The sequence below is a fragment of the Podarcis filfolensis genome (assembly GCF_964270895.1).
Source record: "Podarcis filfolensis genome assembly, chromosome: 16".
Classification (NCBI taxonomy): Eukaryota; Metazoa; Chordata; class Lepidosauria; order Squamata; family Lacertidae; genus Podarcis; species Podarcis filfolensis.
Window position 1 is genome coordinate 35781418 of NC_139620.1, and position 19415 is coordinate 35800832.

Sequence of the window (19415 nt, forward strand, 5' to 3'; positions counted from 1 at the left end):
CTTATGAATGGAACACACTCAAAGAGGGCAGAAAGGATGAAATGGCTGCTGAGTGATACTGATGACTTCCTAACTTATAAAGTAGCACTATATGCGTTGGCAGCTAAGAAGATCAGGGGAAAGGAACTAGATAAAATAGTGGTCAATTGCAAAGGTGATTCAGACATTCAAGCTGGCACATTCTGTCTGAGAACCCAAGTGTTATTCTATCATATGCAACAAATAATTCTAGGAGACATGACCGTGGTTTATTGTATTTGCAGTGCCTGATATTTTTATGGTTTTAATAGTTGTTGTTGTTTTTCTTTTTGTTTCCTTTGTGAATGATGCCATGGCCTTTGGCTAGTGCAATAAAGTTTATGATGATGATGATAGTCCAACCCTCTGCAGTGCAGGAATATGCAGGATCACACCTGCAACCTTCCCATTATCAGCACCACGTTCTAACCAACTGAGGTGTCCAGCTGGTGCCATGTGATTGGATTCTAACTCCCATCCTGACCACTGTCTGGGGCTGATGGGCGCTGGAGTCCAACAAGATCTTGAGGCCCCAAAGTCCCATATCCCCACTTTAAGCAGATTGGGGGCCAGTGAAACACAAAGGCAACTATCTCCCATACAAACTTGCCCTGCTGTGGAGATCTTCTTCATGAGCCCATCTCCAGGTTTTCCTGTCTTCAGAATTGGGCTGCATGGTGATTGGGATGGAACCAGTTTAGCAGTGCCACCCCAGCTTTGGAATGCTTTCCCCAGGTGCCTATATTTGGTGTCTTTTCAGTGCCAGGTGAAGACCTCAAGCTTTTCAGAATATAAGGGTCCTCCTGGATCATGCCAAAGGCCTATCTAGTCCAGGTAAGTCAGACTAGATATTCTGTTAGAATATCGAATGGGTCACTGCTCAGCAGGGCCACTCAGCCATTAGACAGAGTGAGTGAAGCAGCTGCCCAAAGCAGCTTATTTTAAGTGTAACAAAAGCACAGAAAATTCTTAGTTATTTAATTTATGACTGTTACATTTTTCTGCCCGGGAAGGGCAGAGGTGTTTGTGAGAACATTTGCAAGTAAGTGCGAGTTACCAGGAGGGAGGGGAGGCAAGGAAGTTGGTGCTTTGTAGGTGCATCAGCAGGGACACCAGACTGGCTCTAAACAATATGCCCACACAATGCTGCCCTCCCCACTGCCAGTGAGCGGTGGCAACTCCACGAATGGAAGAACAGGTGGGTGGCTGTGTCTCTCCTTGTGACCACTCCTGGTAGCAGGTGATGGGAGCAGCGCTGGATTGAGATACCTTGCTGCCTGAAGTGAAGAATAAGATGCCAACCTCCTCTCATGCCACATACAAAAGCTAAATGAACTGGCATTGACTCTTACATCAACTCTTGCGATGGACAGGACACATGGGCAAGACAAATGGCACATACAGCTGGCCACCACCAAACCACTGCTTTCGGCTCCAACCCCACCCCACGCAGCCTATGGTGGCTGCCCCCCCTGCCTGGTGCCCACAGGCATCATGGTGCCTGTGACTCTGAGCTTTCATTTTCATTTTTAAAATAAGCCTCCAGCCCTCCTAGAAAGATGGTTATGGGGCAAAATGTGCCAGTTCCTTCTGAGTACTTTCCGTGAAACAAGAAACTGCATATTTGCTTGCTTGCTTGTTTATTTGTTTATCTACTTATTTATTTATCCAGTTTACCCCCCTCCATCTGCAGATCTCAGGGTGGTTTACAGCATAAATATACAAAATAAAAACACAAAATGCATAATAATACCTTGTGCATTTTTCATGGTACTGAGGAATGCTTCCTGTTGGTATTAGAGAGAAACAGAAACTGTGTGTGTGTGTGTGTGTGTGATCTCCACAATCAGGCCCAGCAGGACATAGTTAACTTCCCATGACAAACATCAGGTTGTTGGGCATGGCCATCCCTCTAATAGTGTGTTATGCCGTGCCCCATAGCAGCCATTTTGTGTTATGCCACACCCCCTCTATGGCAGCCATTATGTGACTGGTGCCTCCGGAACTCTTTCAAAAGTGAAAATGTGCCCACTAGTCCAAAATGTCTGGCAACCCTTGCCATAGGACAATCCCTTCTCATGTGATTTGAGTACTAAACATTGAAATTCTAACTTTTGAGAGGCCTTCAGTAGCACTTGTCGACTTAGTTTCCCTCATTACTTACTTTCAAAATAATTTAATAACCCTGAAGTCTTAACATAACAATGTTCTTCTTACAATGGATTCCATTTCAATTTGACTTCATTAGAGTTGAATGCTCCCTTCTGGAAATGAGCCCAGAACAGCCAGTTCTAGACCTGAGGGCCTCCGAATGATGCCAAATTGGTCCAGTTATTTCAAGTTCTGAGACATGATGTTTGCTGGCCAATCGCTTTTAGTATTAGTATAATTTTGGCTGTGAGTGTGCAGCTGGTTTTGGTGGCACTGGAAATTAATCACGATCCATTGAACAACAAATTCTTTGGGTTTGTTTCCTAGACAGGCAGAGGTTTGCACATGTATGCTTGAACATGATGTGATTAATGACAGCAGTGGGGGCTTTTAGTTCAGTCAAGATCAGTGTGTGTGTGTTTTTTTTCTTTCAAAAAACAAATATTGTTCAATGCCAATTTATCTGGGAGCAAGACAAGAGAACAATGGGCAGTATCCAATGCACTTGTTCTGTTAGTGCAAGGATTTGTGCTTGCGAAGGGAACATCCCTCCCTCCCTGTGCACACCCTGTACCTTACCAAAATGTGCTCTGGACTATTAGGGAAAACCGCAGAACAGATTTAAGGGGTGCATGGGGCATGCAGAGAAAGGAGAGGAACAGGAAGTTCCGTTGCCCAGCCTAACGTCTTTGCACTAATGGAACAAGTTTGTGTAAGTTTTATGGAGATTCTTATGAGATACCAGATACAGTCATACCTCAGATTAAAGTAGCTCTGTGGTGACCCAGAAGTAACGGAATGCGTTACTTCCAGGTTTCGCCGCTCATGCATGCGCAGACGCTCAAAATGACATCATGCGCATGCACAGACGCGGCGAATTGTGACCCATGCACACGCATACACGGTTTGCGTTCACTTCAGGATGCGAACGGGGCTCTAGAATGGATCCTGTTCGCATCCAGAAGTACCACTGTACTTTATGGTGATGTACCGTATTTTTCGCCCTATAGGACACACCTTTTCCCCTCCAAAAATGAAGGGGAAATGTGTGTGCATCCTATGGGGCGAATACAGGCTTTTGCTGAAGGCTGGAGAGTGAGAGGCTCTCACTCTCCAGGCTTCAGGAAACGGGGTCCGCGCTTTCCTCTCGGAAAGGTTGCTCTCCGGAGGGTTGCGCAGATCTGCCTGCAATCCGAAGCCTCGGGCGCGCTCTTCAGCGCGCCCGAGCTTCGCACAGCCTGCAATTACATTGGTGATTCCAGCCACATGGATGGCCCACTGACCTCACTCTGCATGCATGGACACTTGTGGTCCCCCTTTGGCACAATCCCCACACCTAATGTTGCAAGGGAGATTCTTGAAACTCCCGGACTCTTCAGATTCAAAGCTACTGTATGCCACCTTGTAACGACACGTTTTTAACAGATAATTATCTCATCTCAGCTCGCTGAAAGAGACTCTTAATATCCTTTTGCAGCTGTACAACTCCTGGGCCTCCTGAGTCCCTCGTCTGGGGAGCTCCGATACATTTGCCGAGAGCGATGCTGTCCTAGACGCTCTATCCACTCATTGCTGGGCCCCCTCCAGAGTTTCAACATGCTGGCACTTTCAGAAATGCAAATCTCGACATTTTGACCCAACACGAATTTCTCAAATAAATGATATTTCACAGCCCAACGGCTTCCTCCCCTGCTGAGAAGAGAATTTATATTTGCATTGACTTAAAATGACTTCTGATGGAAGGAGGGGTGAGGAGTGGGGAGGAATGATCCATTGCTTAAAAGCATGGTGTTCCATCCACAGCATCAGGGAATATCTGTTGGGCAACAGGAGGACTGTTCGTTCAATATTCTCGCTTTAAATACCACCACCACCCTTTAAGATCTCGGGAATTGTAGTTCCAGCATCCACTCACAACTAGGTTCAGATAAGTCCATATGAATGTGTGAGCAGGAGTAGGGCATTTAATAGCTGACCCGCAAAAGTATTTTGTAGCTGAAAGTATTGGGTAGCTGGTACACGCTGGCATTTAGTTTATCCGGCAGTTTTAGATTGCTGACAGGGACTGTGGCCTTGAGTAACTGACAACTGGTAACTTGCGTTCGATACCTGACAAAAATCAAGCCAACTAGTCAGCTAGTCTAAAGTGCTCATCTACTTAACAATTATCCAGCCACATTCAACATTTTGATATCTTGAGACTTTCAAACACAAAACTGCAAAACTGCAAAACTGAATATGCTGCCATATTTCAAATAGCCTTGAATATGCAAAATTTGACCCTTAGCAAACTACAGTTCCCATAATCCTTTGGGGGAGGCCATGATTGTGGCAAATGGTATCCTGGTACATTAAATGTATGGTGTGAATGTGGCCTTGGATGGTTGACCTCAGCTGCAGGAAAACTATGATCGTTATGTTTCACTAAGGTTTAAATTTTAATTAAACCATGGGTTTAAATGTAGTTAGGCTTGTGCTCTGTAACTAGTTAGGCCCCCCATAGCTACCATTTTGAGGCTTACAAGGCTCTCAGAGCAGCCATTATGTGGTGGTGTCCACAACAGTTTAAAGGTAAAGGTAAAGGGACCCCTAACTATTAGGTCCAGTCGTGACTGACTCTGGGGTTGCGCTCTCATCTCGCTCTATAGGCCGAGGGAGCCGGCGTTTGTCCGCAGACAGCTTCCGTGTCATGTGGCCAGCAAGACTAAGCCGCTTCTGGCGAACCAGAGCAGCACACGGAAACGCCATTTACCTTCCCGCCGGAGCGGTACCTATTCATCTACTTGCACTTTGATGTGCTTTCAAACTGCAAGGTGGGCAGGAGCAGGGACTGAGCAACGGGAGCTCACCCCGTCACGGGGATTCGAACCGCCAACCTTCTGATCGGCAAGTCCTAGGCTCTGCGGTTTAACCCACAGCGCCACCTGTTTCAAAATTGGCCCTAAGTGGTTGGCGATTCCTTCCCTAGGGGATCCTTGATTGGGTGGGATCATTCTACAAAACTGAGTGAAGCATTAACCCAAATCACAGATGACAAGTGTACCCGCTGCCCCAAAGCTAGCACCTTCTTAAAAAAAGAAAAAGAAAACTGAATACTTGGAATCTCTTGGAGCTTTACAGATTGCTCTCACACACTTTATTGCTCAGTGGTGGAAAATATGGCGGAAGGGCAGGGCAGATGGCCGAGGTTCCCACCAGCATCGCCATTCATCAAGCTCATTCTCGCAGTCATCCTCGACATGAAAAGCTCCAGAAAACCTTGTTTCTGCCACAAGTGACTTTTTTGAGCAGTTCATCATTCATCGTGCCATCTCAGTGATGGATAGCAGGACTTTGCAGGAGCTGCTTGGCAAGACTTGGGCTTGCTGATACTTTCCCAAGGACATGAATCACTGTGTTCAACCTCACTTACATGCTAATGGGGGTCAGAGACCTATTAGAGTGTTTTGTGCTTCCCCTGTGAAGGCTGTGTATGGTGTTTGTGTGTATGTGTCATCAGCCTGTGGTAACCGAGACCAGGCCTCTGCTTTTATGATGCAGATATGCAGTCTGATGAAACGGAATCAATGGGGCAGTTAGGTAATTTTAGGCTCTTGGAGTAAATGGTCTTAACGTAGCCCCCACTTCAAAATGTGGTGAACCACCCCGGCGTTTTGGGCCCCTCTTGCTTATTCTGTGCAGTGGGGCCTTGGGCTTCTGCCCCCCCAAAGTCTTGCCTGGATAGCACCACTGAACAGAATCCATCCTCTCAGATTGATACGGCCTAGCTGTTTGGGCCAAGTGAGGTAACAGATAAGGTATCAGTGAGGCAATGCCAGGTCAAGTTCAAAGTGTTACTATTAGTATACAAAGCCCTTAGCAACTTGAGACGGGTTTACCTATGAGATTGCCTTAACCCATAGACATAGGAGCCAATATTTGAGGGGACTGAGCCCCTCCAAAGTTGGTGGGCATTGCCATTCAAATGGTGTGCATCCACCATGTCATGTGATCAGTTATGTGGGGTAGGGCTTACCTGCCCCCATGCAATATTTTATTCAAGTTGGCACCCCTGTCCATAGACTCAACATTTCAATCAGCAGAATTGACACTACCACAGGTGCCACAAAATACCCATGCCACATTGGTACGAACACAGTCATTTAGTGTGGCAGCAGCACCCTCACTTAGAAACTCCCTGCTTATTGATATCAAGTAGACGCCTTCACTGTATTTTAAGAAGGCAGGCAGGTGGAGGCTGACTGATGGCAGACAGAAGAAGAAGAAGAAGAGTTTGGATTTGATATCCCGCTTTATCACTACCCGAAGGAGTCTCAAAGCAGCTAACATTCTCCTTTCCCTTCCTCTCCCACAACAAACACTCTGTGAGGTGAGTGGGGCTGAGAGACTTCAGAGAAGTGTGACTAGCCCAAGGTCACCCAGCAGCTGCATGTGGAGGAGCAGAGACGCAAACCCATTCCACCAGATTACGAGTCTATCACTCTTAACCACTACACCACACTGGCTCAGACTGAAGTTGGTGGGGCAGTGTCCCACTTGCCCAAATGGAGCAGATTCCACTGGCTATTGTTCTAAATAATCAGGCTCTTCCTACATTCTCAGAAATGGTATACCCTACACCATATGTATAACAGGCAACACCACTTTCCCATGGTATCAAGCTGGTGACCTCAAGCTGAACATGACATCACCAAGAACCAATGAAGCCTATTGAGAGTGCAGGATTACTGCATCCATTAAATAGTGATCCCAAGTAGACCTACCAGAACTACTAACTAGATCACAAACTGGACCACTAATTGGGGAACAGATTGTAGCTCAGTGGTAGAACATCTGATTTGCAAGCAGAAGGTCCTAGGTTCACTCTCCAGACAGGGCTAGGAAGGCTCCTTGCCTGAAACCCTGGAGGGCCCCTGCCAGCCAGTGTAGACAGTTATGAGCTAGACGGACCAATGGTGTAACTCAGTAGAAGGCAGCTTCCTATGTTCCTAATGGTCTGTGAACGTATTGGGCACCTTTTGACCCTGCCACTGGCTGAAAATTTGTGAAATGCTTTTTTTTAATTTTAATGTTGCCAGAAGTGTGTGCAAACACAAAACACCATTGCTAGCTGATTAAGGGCAGGAAAAATAAGAAGCACTTTTTAAAGCAAATGCTTTTTCATACCCATAGGAGCCACCTGTTGTTGTTGGACCAACTTCCACCCCCCCCAAGCTTTGGCCCTTTGAGTTGGGTCTGATGGCAGCTGGAGTTCAATGACATCTGGACAACCACAGCTTTCCCCAGCCATGGCCATGTTGCAGGCATACACATTTCCATATAAAACAAGACACTTGTTTGCAACACACAAACACCCCTTTCCCACTTCATTGAAGCATCCTTGTATCCGTCTCTGCAAAGGATTTTGATTTGATTTCCACACTTTCACCAACAAACCTACTGATCAAGCCATGTAAAGCCTTTTAATTACAATTTGTATAACACATATAAATAAATATTACATTCTTTGAGTCTACAATGCATACTAGGCAAATTTTGTTTTTAAAAAAGTCGATCTATGTTATAGGGTGGTGGGTTTCGTCACACCCAGACAGTCAGACAAACAAAAGGCGGGTAGGGAATCTGGACCCAAATAAAACTTAACGAGTCGTTCAAATAATAATTGGAATTGATGAAGGCAAGCAGAGTGTGTTCCTATTTAGCAGGCAACACAGGGTGCAGTTTTCCAAAGATGTAGAAGAGAGTGACAAGACCTTTAAATCTCAACAAGATTTTGTTGCAAATCAGGAGGAAGAAGTGAACCTGGAATGTCAGGAACTGTGCTCTTTTGTCCCCTTGCCATTCGGAATTGCAATTAGAATGTTTTCTTGGGCTATGATAGTCCTCCCTGCCACCAGGGGAGCTCCACTCAGCCAGGCAGCACATTAGTTTATTTTGACCTTGTGTTTTTTAAACCCCCCCCCCCCCCCGGTTTAGTCCAAGGTTTTGATTGGGTGACAGGCAGCTTTGATTGGTGCTCCTTGGCTTCTAAACCTGGCTCTTTGGGCTGTGAGGGTATGTCTGCTCACTTGCTTGCCTGTTTGCCAGGTCCCTCTTAGGCTCCAGTCCTGGGCAGGTGGGACTCCCTGCTTCTCACCTTGCTGAGTTTCATCTGCAGCAGCCAGCAGTTCTTTTCCTGGTGTCAACTTTCCCCTTGTGCGGGGCCGGCTCAACCATGAGACAAGGTGACACAACTGCCTCAGGCAGCAGGATCCCCTGGGGCAGCAGATCCTAATGTAGATCTCAGTTCCCCACTTGTTTCCTGATGCAGATCTTCACTCACTCCTTCTTCCCTGGCAGGCAGGAAGACACCATCTTGTGGTTTGCCTCAGGTGTGAAAATGTCTTGAGCCAGCCCTGCTGCTGTGGCCTAACCTTTTCTGGGTGATGCAATATCATGGCGTAAAGTTGCACACATGAGGTCACCAGGGTTGGGCTTGGGCTTATGGTAGCTGCTGGGAATAGAGGAAGGACTATAGTTCAGTGGTAGAGCATCTGCACTGCATGCAGAAGATACCAGGTTCAATCCCTGGCATCTCCAGCCAGGCCTGAGTGGGACCCTGCCTGAAATCCTGGTAGGTTTAGACATTATGGTTGCAGATACTCATATTTTCTGTCCTGACATTCTGAAAGGAGCAGTGAAATGCCTCCTCTTCCACTTTTGTAGCATGTGGGGCAGAAGAGAAGGGACGAGCCTTGTAAAATCTTCTTCCGGGTGTCTTTTGCTTTACTAATCATGGAGGGGTAAGGACCATGCACTGAAACCCACCATCTTGTGCACCAAGAATTCTGCTGTCCCCAATATCTGAGATTTTCCCAGGTGCTGCTCTCACACTTCCTCACCCTTGAGGACTGGAAATTTGCTTCCATGCTTCTGAGGCAAAAAATAGTCATCTCCATGCTTGGAAGTCACGCGCTGGAGATGACAACTTTTTCCCCCCTTTTAGGATATAACTTTGGTTGTGAAAATGAAACTAGAAAGTTCATTTCTCCCTCACTCACCTGCAAAAGAGTGGACATAGTTCAGGAATGGTCAATGCCTAGCTTTGTCAGGACTACCTTATTGTTCTAGTCTGAAGGCTGAAACAATACACCTGTTTTGAGATCCTAAGAATCTTTAAGTCAGTTTTCAACATTCTGTCACACTGTGGGGTGACCAAGAAAGAAAAGTGGGGCTAAGTAGATGAGTGGGTGGAGCAGCACCACAAGGAAAAGGTCCAGCCCCACTTAAGTGATGCACCTTTCTCCTTGCTCCCATATTTATGAATGACTGCCACTCAGTCCTATGGGGGTACAGTAGTGGGGTGCTGGAGGAGGCCTTTGGTTCTGATGTTGCGGAACTTCAATCCTCCTCATCCCATACCATTGGCTATGCTTGATAGGGCTGATAGGAGTTGTAGTTCCTAAACATCTTGAGGACCAAAGTTTATGCACAGCATGGATACAATAGAGCACTGCTCTTGGGGTGTTGGGTGCCAACATTGTAGTGTTGCAACTTCCCTTCCCACCCAAGTAGAAGGTAGCCAAGTTGCCACTAACTGGAACACCATCAATATATTTCCTCATCCTTGTAAAGACTGTTCTAACATTACAAGGGAAGGGCCATAGCATTTTAATGATTCCTTCTACAAACCATTGCCTCCTCTTCCAAAACACACGGCACCTGGGACGCCCAAAGTCTCCTTTAGCCTACATTTCTCAGGTCTTTGGGCTTCCATTCAGCTTGTGGAAACTGTGGGGTTTGCCCAGGTTTGGAGCAGGACTGGCCCCACCTCTTGGCTTGGCTTAAAACACGAGCCTTCATGATGAGATGTGGGAGAAGAGACATAGAACCGCGAAGGGGGAACCTGTGGCCTCCCAGATGGTGCTAGACTGCATCTCCCATGGTCCTTGGCCATTGGACATGATAGCTGGGGCTGGGAATTGGAATACAAGGATGTCTGGAGGGCCACAGGTTCTCCAAACCCAATGAAAGGGTGCATACAGATTAGGGCTGGAGAAAAGACTGGAGCTCTCTATCCCTGCCCCCTGCATGGTAGTCTTGATGGGCCTTTATGGGCAGCATGTTTAATTTCCTGTTCTCTTGTCAGGACTATCTTGAAACCAAGTGTCCACCACAAAGGGGACATCACAATGGAAGCGCCCACCACATAGAGGATCCTATGCAGCATTTTGTCAGTGTCATTTGTCCACTGATGGTAAGGCATTGTGCCAAGGGTAGCCCAAGTGATGCTTGGCACATGTTGGACTCCAGGGCCCATCAGCCCCTGCCAGATGGCCACATGTTGCGCCATCCCTGGTTCAGTCTGTAATGGAGTTGGGATCGCCTAACAGCTCATACTTCACAGGTACATCATACATGCAATCAGGAACGATGAGGTCATTGATTATTCAGGATGAGAGATGCATGTGCTTCTGGAGAGGTTGACAGTGGTTAACTCTGCCATTCCAAAATGTTCAAGAGCTTTTGACACAAAAAAGATGGACATGAAATATGCACCCAGCATCCTTGCCAGTGGTGGCCTCTGGGACTGGCAGGGCAGACACCAGGGAAGCCACAATGGATGGAGCCTGAGCCAATGGCAGGTGACACCAACTAATTCCACTTTTGTCCTGTCTTCCTCCCTGCTAAGCTCCATAACTGCAAATAGAGACTTAGGAGGAAGAAGCTGACAGCCAGGGCCAATCCCTGGCTGTGAGAAGGCAGGCAGCGGGGCTCGGAGGAATCAAGAATGAGGTTGGTGGGGCAGTGCCCCATACACCCTTGTGCCCCATCCTTCACTGGTTCCAGCTTCTTCTCAATAGAAGGTGAAATTGTGTGTATGGGGGGGAACCCCAGTCCAAAGTGGGGAGGGCTAATAGTTGGCAGGTGGGTGGTGAGGGCTAAAAAGGCTGTTTCAAGGGCCAGATCCAGCCATCAGCTGGCCCTTAATGAAATTCATGCATTCCAAAGGCATGCCACACTGAAATGAAGTGCTTGTGTTGATCATCTTCAAGTGTTGAGAGTATATGTAAACTAATGTTGGGATATTATTTTTGTTCCATAGAAAAACTCCTTGGTTAATTATTGCCCCCTACCCGCTGCATCCCTCCAAAATGAAAAGTAAGGTATGAAAGGCAGAAGAGTGGGGAACAAAGGGGAGGGGGACCCTACGTACAGCATGTGACACAATCGTTTTTTAAAAAATCGAACTGTAAAGAAAAATAATATTGTCTCTCCTCTGCCTGGCATCACATCCTGTCTCCAGCTGCAGCGACTGTATGACTACTACCTTCAGACAGTCTCTTCATAAGTCTCAGTATCATATTTTTGATGCTTTATTAGAAATATAAAGAAGTTTTCTTTCTTTTTTATTATCTTTTTTCCTTTTTTGTAAAAAAAAGAATACTTTTGGTACCTTGTGTTTAATTGTCTTTGACACCCTAATCATCCATATCATAACCTCACCTTGTCCCAGCACATCATACTAGTCAGTTCAATTCCTTTGGGCTTCTTGTCCCAAGTTCTGCCAAGCTGGTGCCCTCCAGATGTTTTGGACTACCAAATCCCATCAGCACAGCTGTACAGGCTGGGGCTGAGGGGAGTTGGTAGTCCAAAATGTCTGGAGGGGACCAGCTTGGTGGAGGTTAGCTTATCCAAATGGTTGGACATTCCATCTGGGGAGGGGGAATAAGAACAAACCATCATGAACATCTTTAGCAAATACCTCTCCCTGACTCTCTCTCTATATATAAGCTGTTGTGTGTAAGTCTGTTCAGTTCCCCCCACAGTTCACACACACACAAACAGATCCATCTTATTCCGCAAGTCCCTCCCAACTCAACTGAAGGCATCAAGGTGTGGCTGCTAAACCATAAAAAAACCCATCAACTGAAGCTATGCTTTGTCTTTGAGCTTCTCCATGTAGTTTCTTATCTCTTTCGACTCCCCCAGGTCCATGTCATGGCAAACCCATTTAATGTCATCTTCATTGCAGTTGAGGATAGAGTTGATGGTGGGGCAACCATCGTCTGGAGGGATGGTGGTAAACGTCGTGAACTTCACCCGCTTCCGCTTGGAAGTGGGTGAATGCAAAGGGGGATCAGGTTTTGGCCCTTCCCCCTGCTTGCCCCCTGAGTCAGCCGACCGATGGATTTGGCTCTGGATACTTTTCGGTGTGCTGCCATTGAGGAGCTGGTTGCTCTCCTCAAAGCCTATCCCTCGGTCTATGTTAGTTGTGCGTTCGTTCTGCTGGGGGGAGACGTCCACTCGGTTCTCTAGGAGCTCACTTTCATTCCCAAGCCACACCCAGTCATGGGAGTGGCTCATGGAGGTTTGCCCTTCCATCGGAACTTGCTTGTGCCGGTATTTTAATGTGAAGGTGGCACAATTTATCAGGAAGACAAGGATGGCAAGGCAGAAGACTCCCAGCAGAGCATACATCCCAATCTCCAAGTCACTGAGACCCCTGGGTGCCTGCACAAGGTCACTGTCCTCTGTGCCACCATTGCTTTTGGGAAGGTCAATTTGTGCTGGGAAGTTGGTGAAGTCAATTGGGATGTTTTGGAGCTGCCCATCATCCGAGAGCTTTTCTCCATCCAGGCTGTTCTTAAAGACTTTGCTTTTGATCGTAGACTTTGCAGTGGTGCCAGCTTTCCTGACGGAAACTTCCTCTCGTTCGGCAGAAGGGCTTCCATAGTACCGCCCGTCTTGCCCATACCGCTCTTGGTCCAACACCTTCTGCCTTCGGTCGCTCGCATGGTTCTCGATCTCATCGGCATCGTAATCGCCGGCCCCGTGGGAGTTGGCATCATTCTGACCAAACTTGACCTTGATGCTACCGTTGCCTACGGCGAGAACACTCTTCCTCTTGGACTTCTGGCAAGTTTCAGAGATCATCATGTCCACTTTGACCAATGTGCCTTGTCCTTCGCCTTCTGCTGCAACCACTGGCCATTTCATAGCAGAGCTCTGGTGGGCTGAAATGACTGATTCATCGAGAGAGGAAGCCGAGAGGGAAAAGTCTTTGGGGTCGTAAATGTCCAGTGGGGTCACTGAGCCATCGCTGAACTGGATCCAGGAGCTGACCACTGCTTCCTAAAAGATAAAGGAAATGGTTAACCACAAGATCTGAAACGGGCCCTTCATCTCACAGTTGCATGGAGAGATAGGTATAGGTTTTCCTGCTTCCTAGCACTAAAATGAAGGATTATCAACTCAAACGAAATTGCAAATAGCTAAAACATGGAATGGGTTACTCAAGATGTGGTGATGTTCAACAACTAGACAAAATCATGGCAGATATAGATATCAATGGTTACCAGTCATGATCACTGTATACTGCCTTTAGGATTAGTCACAATAAAATGTTTCTAAGTATCAGTTGCTATGAAATATGAATGGGAGAGTGATATTGCAGCCATGTTCTCGTGTTCCCATGGGTCACTGTGATAACAAAATGTGGACTAGATAGACCTTTGGTCTGATCCAGCACGGCTTTTCTTATGTACCATACTACCTTCACAGTTCTGAGATGAAGTATTCGTGTGCATGTATGTGCATAGGTGTGAATGGGGAGGGGGGAAAGATAATTCTTTCTATTTTCATTTTTCCTCTTCTTGGAAACAGGAGCAAAAGGACCATCTAAATGATCATTTAGCCAAACTGTGATTGATACATTTTTTAATGGTGGCACCCCAATTATGGAACCATCTCCTCACCGATGTCATTTTGCTGCCCTGCGAAACCTTTCCAGGTCTATTTCCCCATGATTTTTTAATCCAGAGTAACTCATTTGATCTTTGTCAGTGTTTTTATGCAGCTTTTTATTACTTAACTTTTATTTCTGCTGACGATTATGCCCTGCTCTCTATAGATCTTGTTGCTTGGATATATGTTCCTTTTAAATTGTTTCTTCTCATCTGCTTTTATTGCAGGTTCCTTTTAAATTGTTTTTATTGTATTTCCTGAGATATATATGTTTTTATTAGCCACCCAGCAAAAGTGTTGGAAGGCGGGGGTAGAAATCCCCACATTGAATAAATAAAATATCCATTTTCATCAAAGCTGGAAAGAGGGAGGAAGCAAAATATTAATTAACAAAGCAACCCCTCATTTTTTTTTTAGGAGGGGAATCCTATAGCAGAGCTACTGCCACTTCTTCTAAATCACTGTAATCACAACAGGTGTGTTTTTTCTCTTTTTTTCATGGAAACGCAGGGAACTGCTTTGCAGTGAATCAGACCCTTGGAGCATCTAACTCAGTCCTTTCTATACTGATTGGCAACTGCTTGCCAGGATTTGGCAGGGGATTTTCTCAGCCCTTCCTGAAGATGCGCAAGGATTGAGCCCAGGACCTCCTGCATTCAAAGAAGATGCTTTTACCAGTGATCTACATTCCTTCCCCAAATCAATATCCAAGTTAAAACCTGATACAGGGACACAGGAAACTGCCTTAGTGGAGGCTGTCAGTGTTTGAAAAAGAAAAGGTTCTGACCTCCTTTTTACTCCTTTGCCTAGTCCTCAGACCTTAGTTGGCACAAAAGAGTCTTTGAGAAAGAGTATCCTTGCAGAGTATGGCTGCTTTTATTCTTAAAAAGTCTCCTTCTCCAACCACGACCGACAGCTTTTACATACACCAAACACAACCAGCTTTCTACCATCCAACCAACCCACACCAAACACTAACATTGGCCACTCTATATATACAGGTACAATTTGGTGAAAGGTTGCACGAGTCATTGTAGGCCGCTGACTCATGCTGACTTAGTTCTTTTAGCATTAAAGAAACAGCGGCCATTTTTTAGGCGTGACAGGGGCTGGTTCATTGGGGAGATCAATCTCAGTCTCCCTCAGCCAACTTGCATGCAGTCCATGGGGTGGCCCTGGTGGTCAGCTTCCTCCTTCTGAGTCTCAGGTTTGCCCTTCTGGAACTCAGCAGGGAAGAGGAGGTGGGGACAAAACTAGAATTAGTTGACCCAAGTGCAACAACACTGTCTCTCCTTGTGTGTTGGGTTGAAATAACGACAGACAGGTAGCGAGTGTCATCTGGGAGGCATTTCTCGAGCAAGTCTTGGGGAGTCCCTTTTATTGAATATTACAGCATTGCCACACATGTGCTTATTGCTGATTGGTTAACACAAGTACAAAGCAAAAGGTTGCATATAGGCATTAATCACTGATAGATTAAAGACTGGGAAAGGGAGCACAGGACTAGACAGGCATGAAAACCTCCTTATTAAACTTTTACTAGTGATTGATATAGCATTCATCCGTAGATGTGGTCAACTATGCATTAAGAACAAGTCAGGTACGAACTCAATGTGAACTGAACATTCTAAGGTGGTGAGTGAATGTCTTAGTATTGGGACGGTTTGTGCAGCATTACGTGCAGGAGCGAAGCGTGAGAGCAAGACTTCCCATCAGGCCACAGTCGTGTATTAGGATCATAGCATCCAGCATCCCATCACTTGTGACCCCCAACACCTGGCATTCAAAGGCATATGGCGTCCCATTGTACTGTCCAATCATAATGCCAGCATATGTTACTAGGTTGTTTGCAAGCAGTTGAGATTTGTTCCACCCTAGCTCAGAACAAAGTGCATTGCTACCCTTCCAGTTAAATTTCAAGCTTTTTGCTGACAACAGCGAAGGGCGTTTAGTTCCCTGGGAGCCTGAGACTCAGCTAATATTCCATTTTGAAGGCACTCCACAGCATGCTTTGCAGAGACCAGGTGAGGGGGAAATGTACCATGGCACTCCAGAGAAAGGACAAAGGGCTCAATGTTTTTAGAATGCTCAACATGTTAAGTTGGAAAGGACCCCAATGGTCATTTAGTCCAATCTCCTGGAATCGCTGATAAGGGTCTGGAAACCAAGTTTTATGAGGAATGGTAGAGAGAGTGGGTATGTTTAGCCTGGAGAAGAGGAGACTGAGTGGTGACAGCCATCTTCAAATACCTCATTGGAGGTTTTTAAACAGGGGTGGGAGGTCTTCTGCATTGCCAGGGGTTGCACTCAATGTCTTCAAGGGTCCCTTGAAACTCCACAATTCTATGATCCTTCTGTTGAAGGCTAATTGTGGTGTGGGGGTGTTTTTAGTCTGCTTGGGGGTGCAGCTGAGGAGAGGAGGACTATACTTCCTGGCTGTGTCATCCCCCCACCATAACTGTACCTCCTCCATTTGACATCCAATTGCAACACGATGGGCATTTTTGGCAGGGAGGTCACAGCTGGGGAAGGAAAAGTGAACATCACAAAAAGCTACTGGCTACAATAGAAGGCTCCCCCCCCCCCAGCATGATTACAGCAGGAAGGAATGGGGCCTTTTGGCACTAGGGGGTGCCTCTTTGGGCATTTGGGTGCTGTGTTGGTGACTCATGGTCTAAGGCAGCCTTTGCCAATTTGGTGCCCCCGAGAGTACCACTCCCATGATCTTTAGCCAGTGCTGTGCTGGCTGGGGCTGAAGGGAATTGTAGTATCTATAAAAAAAAGAAAAACCCCTAGAAATAATGTAGCATTGTGTCCTTCAAAGAACTGTTTCTGCAAAGCTGGCCATGCTGGTGTGCTGCATCAATAAATCGCCCCCACCCTCATTCTTCGACAGGCACCTCCAATTACCATCAAGGAATGAAGATGGATGAAAACCATCTCATCTGCAGAGCTTCAATCTTTCATGATGGCACCCGAGATGTGACGGATCTCCCCCTGGCCCATTAATTACAAGTCATAAACATGGAGAGATTATGGTAGCCCTGGTTACATTCGCCTCCTCTTTTCTTTTCTCTTTCTTTCTTTCTTTCTTTCTTTCTCAGTTCTGCAGTTCTCTCTGCAAACAAGCAACATTTTCACAGGATTGCTGCCAATGGTCCTTTTTTAAAAAATTGGGATGATTTATTTGATGGCAGCAATGATGGGAAGAGTGTGAGATCACTTTGAATGGCAGCACAGCACAGCTGAAGGGAAGAAAAAACTGGGACCACTCCAGCAGTTGTGGGTCCATCGCAGGACCTCAGATGTTGAACAAAATATAGAGGAGAGCATGTGCAGGAGAAGGTAATCTGTAAGGTGCCCAAATCCCAGACATGCTACTCACAAAGTAAGCGGAAGTGATTTACATTAAAACCAATGAAGAACATCTAATGAAAATCTAAAAACACAGCAATGCTGATAAAAAGCAGGACTTACAGACCCCACGCCATAGAAAGAGGCCACAATGGTACCCTTCAAATTAAGGACCAAAAGGCCAAGTAAAGATAAATGTCTTTGCCTCAAAATAAATATGATGTCAGGTGGCACTCCATGGGGAGAACATTCCACTACGAAAAGGCCCAATTTTGTGCTGCCACTCTCCAAATCTTCCATGGTGGGGGCACTCAAAGAAGGGCCTCATATGATGATTGCATTGTCTGGGTTGGGTCATGTGGGGAGAGGCAGTTCTTGAAGGACTGGGTTCTTGAGACTTATTTATTTATTTATTTATTTATTTATTCTATTAGATTTATATACTGCCTGTCACTGACTGAAAGTCAGTGCCAGTCAGCTGAACAGCAGTGACTTCAAGCCCCACTGAAATTTGCTACATTCCAGAGCTTCCAGCTGGGAAGTATGGAGTATAACTGATACAAACAGAGCTTGAAGTCAGCACCAGTCAGCAGAGATCTTCCTGTGCAATAGAACTTGAGTTCAGGCTATGCTGTGAAGGAAAAATGTGTTACCTGATGTCATGATATCAGGTGATTGGCAGGGGGTGGCTCTGCCTGTCTGCCAAAGTGGCCAGCTGGGGGTGGGGGAGCTAAGGATTTGCCCTGCTGGACTGAAAGGTTTCCACATCAACACATTAGAAAAAGAAGATTTGGTTCAAAAATGGACAGCTGTGAAGGAAGTATCCAGTTTTTCACCCCTTCAGTATTGGGCTGTGCTGTCATTCATGATGAGGAAACGTCTCATATCTGAGCAGGCTTCTGTCATTGCTTGAGTCAAATCAATCATATTGTGTGCTGATGAACACAGGCAGAGCCCATGGAAAAAACACCATTTGTCTTCTCGTTGACATTTGTAAGCTGCTGAGCAGTAGGATAAAAATGTTTTAATCCAGATCTTTAATTAATCAAATTGCTTATAATGTGAAATGGTCCTGGAGAAAGAGAATGGGGAAGAAGAGAAAGGGAGATGTAGCCACCATGTAACTCAGGCATAGGCAAACTCGGCCCTCCAGATGTTTTGGGACTACAACTCCCACGATCCTTAGCTAACAGGACCAGTGGTCAGGGATGATGGGAATTGTAGTCCCAAAACATCTGGAGGGCCGAGTTCGCCTATGGCTGATGTAACTGCTGCTTGAGTCACTTGCTGATGACTGTGTCTACTAAGGGTCTAAGTCAGAGATGGGGAATCTGGTGTGCTCCTGATGATGCAGGACTCCAACTCCCATGAGCCTCAGCCAGCATGGCCAGTGATAAGGAAAGTGATAGTCCAACAACATCTGGAGGGCCGCATGATTCTCATTCCTGAGGTAAGCTGTATATGCCAAATGTAAGTAAGAAGACCTTAACACAATCAGAGGACTGTTACTTTCCTTGTAACTCTCCCCGCCTTCTTTAACCATCAGAGAGTTTCTCAGTGTGCAAATAGAAAGATGACACACAGTGCTGGGCCATGGGAACAATCTTTGGTGAACCAATAGCTGTGGGACTAGCTAGTAAAAGGTAAAGGGACCCCTGACCATTAGGTCCAGTCGTGGCCGACTCTGGGGTTGCGGCGCTCATCTCGCTTTATTGGCCGAGGGAGCCGGCGTACAGCTTCCAGGTCATGTGGCCAGCATGACTAAGCCGCTTCTGGTGAAACCAGAGCAGCGCACGGAAACACCGTTTACCTTCCCTTCGGAGCGATACCTATTTATCTACTTGCCCTTTGACATGCTTTCGAACTGCTAGGTTGGCAGGAGCTGGGACCGAGCAACGGGAGCTCACCCCGTTGCGGGGATTTGAACCACCGACTTTCTGATCGGCAAGTCCTGATCCCACAGCGCCACCCATGTCCTGGGACTAGCTAGTAGTCAAGATCAAAGAGGATAGAGGAGCAAGGCAGGAATCAGGACCAAAGAGTGAGCTGGAACCAGAGGACAAGCCAGGAGCCAGGGTCAAGGAGCAAGTCAGGACTGAAGAATTAGCAAGAATACATGTGCACATCAGAACTCAGGGAGACCTTGTTCTCCAGCAAGGCTCTGC

At 46.4% G+C, this 19415-nt stretch overlaps 1 protein-coding gene across 1 annotated transcript in view; it reads right to left on the reverse strand.

The window, feature by feature from the left end:
* Window positions 1–11509: 11509 nt before the first annotated feature.
* Window positions 11510–19415, reverse strand: part of TMEM132C (transmembrane protein 132C) — a 257003-nt gene continuing 249097 nt past the window's right edge. Inside the window, exon 9 of the mRNA XM_083589852.1 lies at window positions 11510–13284. Coding sequence (XP_083445978.1) covers window positions 12085–13284 — 1200 coding nt within the window. The 3' untranslated portion in view covers window positions 11510–12084. The remainder of the gene's footprint in view (window positions 13285–19415) is intronic.